Source organism: Dromaius novaehollandiae, chromosome W (genome assembly GCF_036370855.1).
Source record: "Dromaius novaehollandiae isolate bDroNov1 chromosome W, bDroNov1.hap1, whole genome shotgun sequence".
NCBI classification, from domain to species: Eukaryota; Metazoa; Chordata; class Aves; order Casuariiformes; family Dromaiidae; genus Dromaius; species Dromaius novaehollandiae.
This window is the reverse complement of record NC_088130.1, coordinates 16,944,645-16,958,456: the sequence shown is the minus strand read 5'-3', so window position 1 is coordinate 16,958,456 and position 13,812 is coordinate 16,944,645. Positions and strand designations below refer to the sequence as shown.

The following is a 13,812-nucleotide window of genomic DNA, read 5'->3' as shown; positions in this document are numbered from 1 at the left end:
CAGAGCGCTTAGCTTCCTTTGGAAGGAAACTAAAGCAGAAGCTCCAGTCCAGGTGCTCAACAGATGTGGTCCAGGCCCCTTGTGGGGTGAGAATGATAGGTCCTTCAGACAGCTGTGAACTACATGCATGGTGAGGACACTTTGTCTATGGGACTGGATTAAATCTGATAAACTCCTCAAGCTACACATAGTGCAGGGGCCTCCACACCAATAGATGAACGACTGACCTACTCCTATTATGCCAGATGCCTCCTCCCCGCTGTCCTGGTAATTCATCTCCAGAGCAATTCTACATGGTATAAAGATCTGACACAAGTGATTAGTATGTACATGACAGGTATAGCATTTCATGTAGAATTAATTTCTACAGTGTTGAATTCTCAACCATGGTCAATATCATACGATATCAGATTTTTTTTTTTAAAGCAAGCAACATGACACTGTATGTCCTGCAGAATTATGGCATGCCAGCCCAGTGCACTGCTTACCATTCAAGTAGGCGTTCTGAATGTCGATGGCCTTGGTGGACTGGTCATCAGCAGAGAAGTGAGAGTGATGAGCCGGAGAAACAAAAGCTTCTAACACCCCTTTGGTCAGGCCTGGCTCAAACATCATACTACGACTTCTCACGCTAACGTTCTCACAGCCAGGATAGAGATTTGAAATGCTTACTGAAACTGTGTCAGGGAAAGGAAAATGAGATTACAAACCATGGGAAAATTACAACCCTATCACTTCAAAATAAGTACGCTAGGCGTAAAATCTCATTAAAAAAATAAACTGCTCTTCCAAGAAAGTACAGGATTACCAAGCTGTGAGCATACGCTACTACATCCTTATTCTAAGTGTTGAAAAGGAAAACAGAATGATCCCATATAGCACTCAAAACCCTTGGCTGATCTACTGCTGGGGTGGAAAGCACAGAAAAACAGAATAACTCAGGAGTTAAAGTTCTTTTACATGGCAAAGATAAACTGCTTTTTTAGCTAAGGATTGCAATTTCATAGCATGGACTATTTTTATTGGCACAAAAATGCTATGTTTTTGTATAGCTGAATCCTATAAGTAAGGATAAAAACATCATTACAACTAATAATTGTATTGTAGTAACTATTTCTGGGGAAGGGGGGTAGGGGAAAAGCAGGCCCTTAACTGAAATTATTCTACTAATAAACAACTTGTTTAGTTCACATTTAATTGAAATTCTGGAAGAGCATATTAGAAAGAAAAGGGCTTTTTTTTTTTTAATTAACCAGCACCATCTAGTGGAGAAAGGAAAGATTTACTTCATCCCTCCCCTGGATGTTGAATTCTAATACTCATGTTTTAATATGAGTATTAGAGTTACCTGACTGTGAGTAATATAGCTACCCTTTTATATTTGACCCTCTTATATAATATTTCAATCCTTAGGCTGGTTCGTATTCATAATTGGTGAATTCAAGCACTGATCTTTACAGAATTTGAACACACACACATGACCAGGTATTCACTAAATTGTATTGAGTTTTAAATGTCCATCTGATTAAGTGACTCCACCTATAATATTCATCCAAAAGGTCCAGATACTGAAATAAGCAAAAATCAAAAATCCAAGCATAGGTTAAAAAAAAGCCATAGTCCCACAACTTTCAAGTTTTACATCTAAATAAGTTGTTTCCACATGCACACTTCAAATGCACAGTTATTTCTATGGCGATTTGACAAACTTAAATGTAACTGGCAGTCTTGTTCAATTTTATAATGGTGTGTGCAATGGTTTGCAAAACCTGTGTGCTTTGGTTTTGGTACCAACCAACACAGAAAACCTGTCTCCAGTCAAAACCTTCCTGCACTACCCCCAGAACTGCTATGCCTTGAGTAATTTACCTCCTCTTGCATGACACAATAAATTAAGATAAATAAACTAAGAACTTCTCATTGATTAATTTAATAATTCTGGAGCCATGGATGGGAGTCCCCTGTGATATCTGAACAGCAATAACTTCTGTGCTAGAACTGTCTTATGTCACTTTGTGAGCACTTTATAGCTTCCTACTTCATAGCTTCCTAAAGTGACCGAAGGAGAAGTAGACTTACTAACCTTGTTCTACCATTACCCCAAAATAATGACGAAAGCTAAAACTGCAAATATTAGCAAAAGGTTTTTAAAGGAAAAAAAGCACCTTTGAGCCTATCTAAAACTTATTAAATGATATTAATTCAATACAGCAATCTTCACCTGAGATCTTCAAAGTGCCTGCATAGCAAGTACACTCTGCACAACATCTCAGTGTCAGAAAGGGGACTTGGATGAATAACTTACTGTTCTTTCTGGTGTCTTTCTACTACAACTGCATGTTTCTCCAAAATTGGTCACATGCTGATCTGTAGCCCTAGCTACTTCCTCAGCATCCTGCAGCTCTTCCCACCTCACACAGGTCAGCTGGTGTTTCATGAGCGAGGCTTCCCTACTATTTTCACAAAGTTATGTAAGTTTAGTAAAGCTCAATTTCATTTTCATCTTTAGCTTGTAGACAATTCCATACACCTCTAACTTGGCGAATCCATTCCTGTACCTTCAGCTAAAAGTATTCCAAAGTATGAATGGCAGTTCTGAATCTTTAGTTATTACTTAAATACTGCCACTTTATATATAAAAGATGCAGTAATTATTTCAGTTTTACGAAGAACCTGTTTAGGCTTCTCAACCAAAAAGGCAGACAAAACTACTGCAAAACATGATGATGGCATCTGGTCATGATACCGACTCTTGCACTCTAGGACCTTCTGGCAAAAATAAACCAAGTGCTCAAAAGCCCTGTCCTCTACTAAGTTCACTTATGCTCTGTATGAGTGAATAAAAGGTTAAACTATTCTTATGCTCTTCGCACCCATTGCTTCTCTTAGCTATTACTTTAGGCATGAGCCACACAGAGAACTAAATACCTCCCCTCCTTTGCTACGATTTCTTGCATGTGTAGCCTGACCTTGCCTTTTACAGCACAAGCAACAGCTCTTTGTTTAAAGTTATAGAGACTACGAGGTAAGTGTTTTCTTGATGTTACAGCTTCGAAGCCATACCCGAGGGTTTGGAAGACAAAGGAGATGGCGGGAATCTGGTCGAGTTTGTGGAAGAAAGCCTAGGCCTACGCCTTCGAAAAAAGCTTCTTAGGAGGCCACACTTGAGAGACTCCACAAGGGTTGTCTTCCCAGAGCCAGAATGTCCAAACAGCTTCAGTTTGATTCTGGGCTGTGGATTCTGTGTGTGTCGGAGCTGTTGAATAAAAAGCCCTCTGTGCGCATCCTAAAATTCAACACAAACAAGAAATCAGAACTTGTGGCAGGAAACTTCTGTCTCCCAGTAAACTGAAAATGCAGGGTTTTGATAATATTTTCTTGCCAGTTTAATGTTCATCTAGATTGGCTCCTCCATCTGCTTCATCATGCGAGTGCACAATTACAGCCAGAAAGGCAGGGATATGTGGCCAAGACACATCTGGATGGCTTCTCTCAAGAGCCACCTGACTATTCATGAAAACCACACTTTATGACTGGACCCTTGGTATCAGGCTATACATCAGTGACTGAGATTATTTTGACTTCTAATTGAGAGAGCAAAGGAAGAAAAATTAACCTCTTCCAGTATCCTTTCTCCTTGCCCATGAGGTCTTGTAGTATCACCATGATATCCAGATTCTGTAAACTTACATTTAGTATCTGTAAGTTTATAAAACATACATGTGGTACTGAAGCATTCTGCAATGACAGCTACTATCTGAGCAACCCTGAAACTGTGCTGTGTTCCCTTCTTCTTTCCATCAACTTTGTCCGTACTTACCACACTTGGGAAAATTCCCCCTCCTCCCCACTCCCAATACTCTTTTTGTTTTGACTTTTCTTCTTTTTTGCAATGTAAATATTGCTTTTCATAGTTCATTCTTATCTCTCCTTTTCCCAAACACTTATTCCTTTCACCTTTTCTACCTCCCCCTCTGCTGCAAGTCTATATCCTCTACACTTGTTTCACAGAATCACAGAAGAGTTGGAAGGCACCTTTGGAGATCATTTGGTCCAAACTCCCTGCTCAAGCGGGGTGAGCTACAGCAGTTGCCTAGGTCCGTGTCCAGTCAGGCCTTGAATATCTCCATAGATGGAGACTCCACAACCTCTCTGGGCAGCCTGTTCCAGTGCTCAGTCACCCTCACAGTAAAGAACTGTTTTCTTATGTTCAGATGAAATTTCCTGTGTTTCAGTTTGTATCCTTTGCCTCTTGTCCCAGGCCTCAATTTATCTGCTTCCCTACTTGATTCTCATTTCATTGTTTGCCCTCTGTGTGGATCCATTGACTCCTCCACAGTTGCAAACTCATTCTCATGTGCAAGGCCTTGCACAAACTCAGCTGCATCTCCCTCAGGAGAGCTTTCAGCTTTGAGCTCACTCATTACCTCTTTTTATCTCAGTCTTGTAGTATCTGAAGAACATTCCTTCTTCCTGCGAAGAACGGAGTCTGGGATGAACTAATCAAATCTGTCTGGTTCTCTTCTCCCAGCAGGAAGCAATCAGACATACATGCTCTGCTATTCCCCACACAAGCTTAGCTTGAAATTCAACTCAACAAGGGGATGCAGTGCAGGAGAGCAAACTATTGTGTTTTGCACCTTAGAAAGACCTGCTTTAAGAATACAGGGAGATAGAGAGGTAAAGGACTGAAGGAACTATTTTCTTCCTCCATTCCTTCATTTCCCCCATCTGGAGCTGGGGGAGAGGCTCTATTGTTCTGCATTTGTACTGAGCTTAACATGTAGGGTGAGTCATTAAAAGAGCACCTACAGCCCAAAAAAGATTAGCAGAGCATGCAGCAATTCAGCTGAGAAATCTGACAGCATCTAATAGTGCATCTAATTTAGCTCCTTAGCTCCTAACAGGCATGCAGTAAATGAGCTCATCACAATGAAAATATTGCACACTCTTTACCCATTGCTAATACCGAAAGCCCCGTAAAAGCCACTAAGACAGTAGGTCTTTCACGTGTGTGTTATTAGAAGTAAACTCCTCTACACACTTTGAATGTGAAACAAGTGTCAGGAGCATTCTGTACTAGATGATATTGTCCATTTTGAGTAGTACTGCAACCTTTTCAGTCGTTTATTACATATAGTTCTAGTTTAGTAATTGTCACTTATCAGAATCTCTGTTGCAAAGGAACGTCTGATCAAACATAAAATTATCTTCTATCTTCCCCAGGTATCTAGGCAGGCCTGTGATAAATAAACATACTCTGCTAACAAGAATGATGTTACAGTTATTAAAATCTCTTACAGAAGAGATTTATCTGATCTTCTCCCTTTTGTTCCAGGTTGATGTGTATTTATTCCATATTTACATCATAACTAACACACACACTTCTCCACCTGCATGTAGAAAGAGGCAAAGGTTTGGTAAAGGGAAAAGCTACGCAAAATGTATCCTATTATGACAAAAACATACAGCAGCTATCATTGCTAGGGAACCCTGAACTTTGGTACTTACTGACATCTTCATTGATTTCACAATCCTAGCAAGTATAGATTTACTGGCAGGACTGAAAAAACATAATTCTACTTCAACCTTGGCAGTGCCTGGTATATGCCATCTCATATTCCTACCCTGAAATTTGTCAAGAAGCAGCATGACCGTTTATTTCAGATCTCCACATACCTACCAGCCTAATTAAAACAGCACTCTAACTGGTCTGGCTGTTGCCAGGAAGCTCCAGGCAAGTGGTCTCTGCACCTTTATTGCATGAGTGATGGTGCACATGCAAAATAATCAATGCATATTGGATGTGTCAGACTTACTCTACAAGGCCAGATCAGTTTTGCATTCTAGTTAGCAGGGAATTTCGAGATACCAAATTTGCATAATTAAAACAAACTAAAAAAGAAGACAATGAGAACATAAGCAACTATTTCATATGGTAGTAGAAATTCTAAACAGACCTCTCATACTTCATCACCCTAGTCTAGCTAAAGTGGTGATGGTGGGGAAAAAAAGTCATCTTGTATGTTTGTGGGATGCACTAATTCTTAATTGTTTTTTTTTTGGGTTTCTTTAAAATTCCTTAGAAGCAAATAGCATTGCTAGATATTGTCAGAGACAGGATAAGATGAAACAGTAAACCTGTAGAATAGTGTAGAGTAGGCATTTTTACTAATATGTACACAGAAACTTTAATTGAGGATACTACTTTAAATTAAAAATGAAAAAAATGATACCATTTCAGTAAGGGTTTTTGCAACAGAGCTTTTTAGAATGGCTTTGATAAATACCTGCTGTTCTTATTATTTCCCACAGTCAAACTTTTCTTGCTATCTTAAAAAAATGTAAAACAGTTAAATTCATGCATCTCCAACCTTTCTGAGTCTTGCAAGCAGACTAGCTATGTGTTCATGCTGCTCTGCTCTGGCGAGATCTTCTGCTGTCTTCCCATCCTGTTAAAAGACAAATTATTAGCTGCAGTTCTTTCCTTTTGCCCATAATAAAAAAACACGTGTAGTATTGCTCAGCTCTGCTGAAGGCAATAACAGAATAATTGCTGTCAGACACAAATGGATTGGGAGAAGGGAAAAAAAAAAAAAAACCAAACAACCAGCAAAAATTGTCCTCACTGGAATCTCTGTCCTGTTTAATTGTCCAAAAAAGTTAAGACAAAATGCAGAACAGCAACATTTAGTTTGAAAACTGGCATCTGGATGCCACTATAACAAGATACTTTGAATTCAGAGGCTTGGAGTGATGTCAATATTCCCCCTCTGAATTCCTCTTCTTTTCTCACCAATCATTTAGTGGATGACAGCCATTTCTAGATACTACATAGTAACCAGATCTAAAAAAGTTTAAACATTTCACAAAGGGGACATACACCAGCATATTCATTCACATGAAGAACAGATGAATTCTGTTTACTAACGGATAAAGAATGACAATGACAAATCAGTCACTGGACCAAGGTTTTCAAAAAACACAAACAGTGTAAGGCTTGTGATTTAAATTGCTTCAGCAAATTTAAAAGGAGAAGCAAAGCTGTCTTCAGCATTCTGCTCCTGACATTCAATTACCTGTGTTTCATATGTCAGCAGTTTAATATGAAAGCTGAAAGAAGAACTGTGTACTACTTTTATGACTGTGTTAATGCTATTGTGTTGTTTTATACTTTGGTAATAGATAACTCTGATTTATGAGTATTTTGCTTCTTTCACTCTCTCCTAGAGAAGAGCTTTCATGCATTAAGAAAGAGTATTGAGAAATTAAGACTCCTTTTTGAGTTTCTATCTATGATTTTACTTTATTTTTTCCATGTAAAATCTACATCATCTTAAGTAGTTTCTGGGAATACGGAAATAAGTATCTTTTACAATGGAGCATCCACCTACAGAAGCCCTTTTCAGTTTTCCATAAAAGTCATTATGTACTCCATAACTCCAGATGATTCCAACAGAACAGGAATACAGCATTAGCAAGAAACAGCAAAAAATATAGTTGATGGTGTGAACCGACTAAATTTGAACCAACATCTCGCCCTTAAATTTCTTCCATAGTTAACTGCAACTTTACTAAAGAAATGTTTGAATGCATTTTTTTAAATAATTTTCCTTAGAAAAGATGTAACAGAGGAGAAGCATCTTATCTTTTCAACTGATCCTATCCCTCCAAATTCTACTTCATCCTGAGTGCCTGTTGTATGAGGGGAAGAACAGTTCAGTGTTTGGGGGGCTAGGCTGTCATCAGGAAAACATCTTCATGCTCCTGGTGTTGCCTGGGTTTGCAATCTTGGGCACATCTGGGGGAATCCAACAATCTTCAAATAAAGGGGAAACCTTGATCCCCCTCATGAGAATCCTTATGGTGACCTGCACCAACCTCAGGTGTGGATTTTATCCAGATCCTCAAATCCTCGGTCTCCTTGTAAGTCCAAAGCATGACTATTGTTTGGCCCTGCTCTTTTCTACAGCCCAGCATTTTATCCTTGCAACACATACTTGGAGAAACCCTGGCAAACTATAGCATGAAGCACATACTCAATGACAAATCCCTGCATATGCTTTTTCCCTTAGAATTGGAGCAAGTCCCACACCTTTCGTTGGGCATACCGGAATTGCAGCAACATGGCCTGCGTAACTTGACATCCTTGTTTGCTGTGCCCAGTTGCTCCAAGGGGGCTGTTTTTGCCTTCAAGCCTGGCTTTGGTTAAACAGCTGTACTGTGATATCAGACATTTAGCACAAGTACAGCTGTTTGGGCACAAACAGAAAGGAAATCATTACCTGGTGAGCATTTGACCATGAATGCAGCTGATTGGTTCAGCCAGAGCCTGACTAGTCAGCATGGTTATGGAGAGATGGAGATGACTGTTCCTGAAACTGGAAAAATAGCAACAGGAATGGTTTGGTTTGGTATAAGTCTAAGCAAATGGGAGCACAGGGCAAGCCTCCCTATAACAGGGACGGCACTCTTGGATCCCAGGGTTCACTCCCCTCTAAGGGTTTCCTGAGCTCAAGACCACCTCTCTGATGCAGCATATCTGTTTAATCTTGGTTCAAACTGTTGTGAAGGAAGACTTGAAAAAAGTCCTCATCAAGAGCTTCCCCTCCACACCTGTCGCTCAAGAGCTGCACTTAAGCTGAGGCACTCACCCTTGGTCCCTGCCTGAGCAATGCTGCAGCTATGCCTGTGTGTGGCCACGTATCTGTCTGACCCAGACCCTGACTTTTTGGCTTGACCTCAAATTTGCCTCATTAATATGGACTAGTCTGATGGTTACTAGACCCTAGACTGACCACGTTTTTCTCACCTGACTCAATCCTGACCTGACTTGCTGAAATTGGGCTTGGACCTGCCTCATTGCTATGGACTTGTCTGATGACCCAGACTCTTGGCTGAGGCTAGTTACTGTCATCAGACCTGCTCTACTTGCCTTGCTTGGGTGCTGTAGGACTGCACCCTTGTTGGTGAAGTCATGTTCCCTGCTTGCCTTGTGGTTACTTTTGGTGTCCAATTCACTCAAATTCCCTGACAGAGCAGTCCGTCTTTGCTAAGGCATTTTTCCCTGACAGGCATTATTTTTGAAATCATGATTGCTAGAGCACAGAGGAAAAGAGACAAGCAAAAAGGCCAGTGGATTAGCTGAAAGATACTCCAGAGCTACCAACACAGCAGCATGGACAGAAAGCACCAAATCCAGCAGACAGAACTGTAGGTCAAATCTACCTAAACAAAAGCATTTTGAGATGTTTAACTTGACAGATGCCAGCAATTTTTTTCATATTTCCATGAGTATTTTGACTCGGATCTGGAAGCCCAATTTATTAACAAGCGAAGAAAGCGCCTTCCATGAAAAAGAAATTAATACAACAAGGTTTTCCTTTCTGTCCAAGTTCTGTGAACAAGATGAGTCTGTTTAATTTTCTGGATGTCAATTGCAGGATAAACTGCAGAACACAATGAAAATTAGAAAATACATACTCAAAAAAAACAGAAGATAGGTTTCAGTAAGTTATTTTCCTACTCAGGCTTTCTTGAGAAGTACAGAGCAAGTATCTAGACACTGGGATAGCAATGGCTAAGCAAAGCTGGCTTCTGAGTTATAGAAATATATATATACACACACACACATACATACACCCCCCACACACACATATGTATGTCTGTATCTGTGCGTGTGGGGGGCTGGGGGTGTGTGTATATGTACATATATACACACATACACACCCCCCTGTTTATATGACCCATGAAAACATTTATCACCTGGTGATACATTTCATCTCAATCACTGACTGGCTCCTCCTCTGTACATCAGGCAGTCATGCACGCAGGAGCTGGTCCTGAATTTAAGTGGCCATTTGCAAGCATCATTATTCAAAGGTTCTGAGCAATCTGACAATTTTAAGTTCGGTAAAATGTTAGAAACTTCCATGATGAAGTGGCAATACGGTGCCAACTAGCACATGAGCACACAGGACATTTTGAAGGATATTTAAAAACTGAAAATAATACACTTCAGGAGCAGGTGGCTTTCTAAAATCACTTAAGAATGTGTGTGCAATCAAATTCAAAATTTAAACTAGTTCTAAAATGGGCTCTAACCAAGGGAGGGGGGAGAGAAATCACACTCCAGTCCAAAGTTATTTAACAATGCTGAAAAAAAGCTAACTCCTGAGAAATTCTGAGACAAGAAAAAGGCAATTAATTCTACTGCAGTGGCTCAGAAAGAGCTGTTAATAAGACTTTTCAGAACAGTTTAACATTCACCTAGCAAACTAATGCAAAACCGAAGTGTCATTAAAATCACCAAGGATGCTCACTCACTCCCTCTCCTCCTCTTTCCTTCTTTCTACTACAACAGTGCTGCAATAATGGACACTAATGTATAACTAGCCTGTTTCTCCTGCCAGACTGAGTATCACTATGATTTACTTTGTCATCTCCTTCCAACTGATATAAGCTAAAGGGAAAAAAAGTACTTTCATCTTGGAAGGAGAGGATCCACATGGGCAATTATGTCAATAAAGCCATCATGACATAAACAAACTGACACGTTTGCTCATGAATACCCCCACAACCCTTTTGTTACATCCTATCTGTACAGTATTTAGTAGTGAAAATACAAATACAGAATGGGACATACCAGAAAAAAAAAGGTGAAGAAGGAAAAGCTATAAAACACCCCAGTAAGTCTGGTTTATGCACATTTCATTACTTATTAATAGGGGATATGGCAATCTACAATCCAGTAGTTTTCAGAATGTCATTTGTAGATGCTAAACTTGTTCAAGCCACAATTCCAAGTTCAGTGGTTTTAAGGACTGCTTTTTAAAGGTTTTCCCTGACATATGAGATACATGTTAAGAAGATAAACCAGTTTTATTGTCTTCTGCTTTATCCTCTTATCATGTGCTGTTTTAAGTTCTATCAAATGCATAAAACAAATGAGAGACAGCATTTTTCTCCTTTTCCCCTCCATTTCAGCAGTCTCAGGGATACTTTGTACGGAGAACAATTTTGCAAAACATGAACTCAGCTAAAACTAAATCACAATATGATTTCAGTATAGAGAACAATAGTTATTTCTGAGCAGAATGCACTGGTTAGGGCAAGTAGCAATGTAAACTGATCCAATTCTTCTGAAAATAAAAGGTGGTTAGTTTGCATAAAACACAGGTAATGGTGTGTATGATGCCTAGTTGTCCTTCACCCTCCTGTGCGTATGCCAGTCGGGAGGATGTTCCTTCTGAGAATGAAAAATACCTTGAAGATGCTGATCAGAAGCAGTGGTGCTGACTGATCTGACAGGAACAATGTTTTACAAAGACACTTTCATGCTAGTTCACTCATCCACTCACCCACACATCTCCAACATGAAAATGCATCTTTTTAACCATCTTAAAAGCGGGGGAAAGAAAAGTTTAATGCATATACAAATGGTACATGATGTATTAAGACGGTGGCCTACTGGGCATACAGAAAACACAATGCTACAATTTGTAGCTGAAGGAATTCTGTAGATGAAGTGGTAGCTGCACTGCATCTTAATTAGTTTCAAATTTAGTTTTAAGAAGGGGACAGGTGGGCAACTGAGAATGCTTTTCAAGCTAGGGATGTATTACAGGCTAACAGGTTTTTTTAAATTTTGAAATTTAATTATATTAGACCATTGTCCTTTTTTCTTTTCTACAGGAGGAATCTTAAATTGTTTCCTCCTGTCATACATAAAACAAGAAAGAAGCACAACAGTATCTGTCATACTTACAGAGGTTAAAGCTTCTACATTGGCGCCAGTGAGACACAGGAATCTGACAACATCGAGAATGCCATTATTTGCTGCCAGATGTAGAGGTGTTCTTCCATACTAAGGTAGGGAAAAAAATGTGTTATTATGGTAGTCAGAGAATCTCGCTCTAATTTTTATGAGTAATCAAGCATATTATATCATTATACACACTGATACACAATGAAGGTCTTCCAAAAGTTTAAGTAATTTGATTACAGCTTGAGCATGATGCCTTAAAGCTCAACTAGAAATGAAGGCTAGATTGACTATTTAAAAATGGGAAACAATTGTATGGCTAAGTCCCCCACAACTGTGGAGGAATTCTTACAGTATGTGACTACATGCGAGATTGTCTTTCTAATTTCCAGTAAATTGAATTCCATTTTGCTTAATTAAATATGAACTAGTTCAGCAACACTAAATCCTTAACCTTTAAAGCCCTTGATTCTATTTAAGCCAAGTATTACCTAAAATTAAGTATCTGCACTCTCCCCTTCCCCATCAAAAAAGGCATAAAAGAAAGAGAAATATTAAGGAGAAGCTGCTTTGTCAACCTGAAGGAATTTGTTCTTTCAGTGACAGAAAAACATCCAGAAAAAACAACATCAAAAGAGGAAGTTGCTGGAAGTAATCCTTCACCACGTCTCGCTTTTTCCCCTGAGTCTCCACTGACAGCAGATTCTCATGACATCCACTTCTGGTCTTTCACATTCCCATCCATCATTACAAATACCACTACCATATATCATCTGCTTGTAACTCTTCCTCTACCTGCTCACACCTTTGGCTGCTTTCAACGCTCCTACCCCTGTTCTAATCCTACATTCAGAAGTAAACTCACATGCTTACTTCATGAAAAAGTATTTGAAAGGAAAGCTAACCTTCTATCAGCTGGAAAACTTGAACTGAAAAGATGTTTGCTTCTCAGAAGCCTACACCTCAACTCAAATAAATGCACATGATGTTCTACTGCACATAGTCTGTGGAAGAAACACACAGTACCTTCAACTAGCATTACGTTTATGCTGGGCAAAGCCACATTTGAGAAGCAAGGATTTACAGTCATTATGGTAATTCACTCACATTTCAGGGCTCACTGTTGGATGACAAGTGGAAATAAAGATCCTCTATTTCATAAGACCCTGGGTCACTCTTTCAAATAAAGCACGCTCTAAAGTACCTTCTAGTATACTAGAGTCTTAAAGGAATAACAGGACACAAACTTTAACCACAGCTTCTATAGCTGTGGCACCATATCCACTGAACACTTGAAGACTAATGATTTTTTCCACTGTATACTTGAGGCCAGGCCACTGATCCCCGCTCAGCATTCTCAGTTATGAAAAGAAGTGCTAATCCAGTCTTTGGCTGCATTAACTCACCTTCCTCAAAATGTGTTCTCAACTGTGGATCTGGATTTAATTGCCCAATCAATCAGGTTTAAGCTCAGAGGCAGGACTGGGGAGCTCATTATTGTAAGATTTTTCAGTTGGCAGTTGATGATCTTAATTATTAAAAAACAAAATTGATTGTACTGGACAACCTTTAAGCCAAAAGCCCCACAGCCTTCCTAAGATGGCTGATGTGGAGAAGGTTAGAGTTTTTGTAATAAATGAAAACATTAATTAGTAGTATGTTATTGCCAGAACTGCTTTCAAATAAAAAAGAAGCTGCAACACTTGAAACAAACAAATCACAGAAGAACTTCTACAAATAACTCTTAAACTTTGTGGCATATAAAATTAACATTTTAGCATCCTTCCAGATCAGAGAAAGTCATTCAAAGCTAAATATCAAGCCCTAACCCTGCATAGCAAGTCAGCAGAGTTTAATGGCTGACGTTAAAGCTATTCAAACCAGTGATAGGAAAATTTCCCGAAGCAGCTTATGATTTATTTAAAGATCCTTAGAAGGAAATTCAGAATGTTAAACCTGCGAAATACTACATTTAGTTTTTGCATACCCTACAGCACTAGCACAACAAAGGAGGCCAACAAAGCATTTGTTTCAGAGACAGGCTCTTA

The 13,812-nt window shown here is 39.3% G+C and overlaps 1 protein-coding gene across 3 annotated transcripts in view; it reads right to left on the bottom strand.

Annotated features, from left to right (window-relative positions):
- LOC112978753 (death-associated protein kinase 1) overlaps nucleotides 1–13,812 on the bottom strand; it is a 95,534-nt gene that overhangs the window by 9,380 nt on the left and 72,342 nt on the right. For all 3 annotated transcript variants that reach the window (XM_064500546.1, XM_064500548.1, XM_064500547.1), the window contains 4 exons: nucleotides 11,768–11,866; nucleotides 6,375–6,452; nucleotides 3,064–3,286; nucleotides 489–677 (listed from right to left, as the gene is read on the bottom strand). In XM_064500546.1, coding sequence (XP_064356616.1) covers nucleotides 489–677; nucleotides 3,064–3,286; nucleotides 6,375–6,452; nucleotides 11,768–11,866 — 589 coding nt within the window. The remainder of the gene's footprint in view (nucleotides 1–488; nucleotides 678–3,063; nucleotides 3,287–6,374; nucleotides 6,453–11,767; nucleotides 11,867–13,812) is intronic.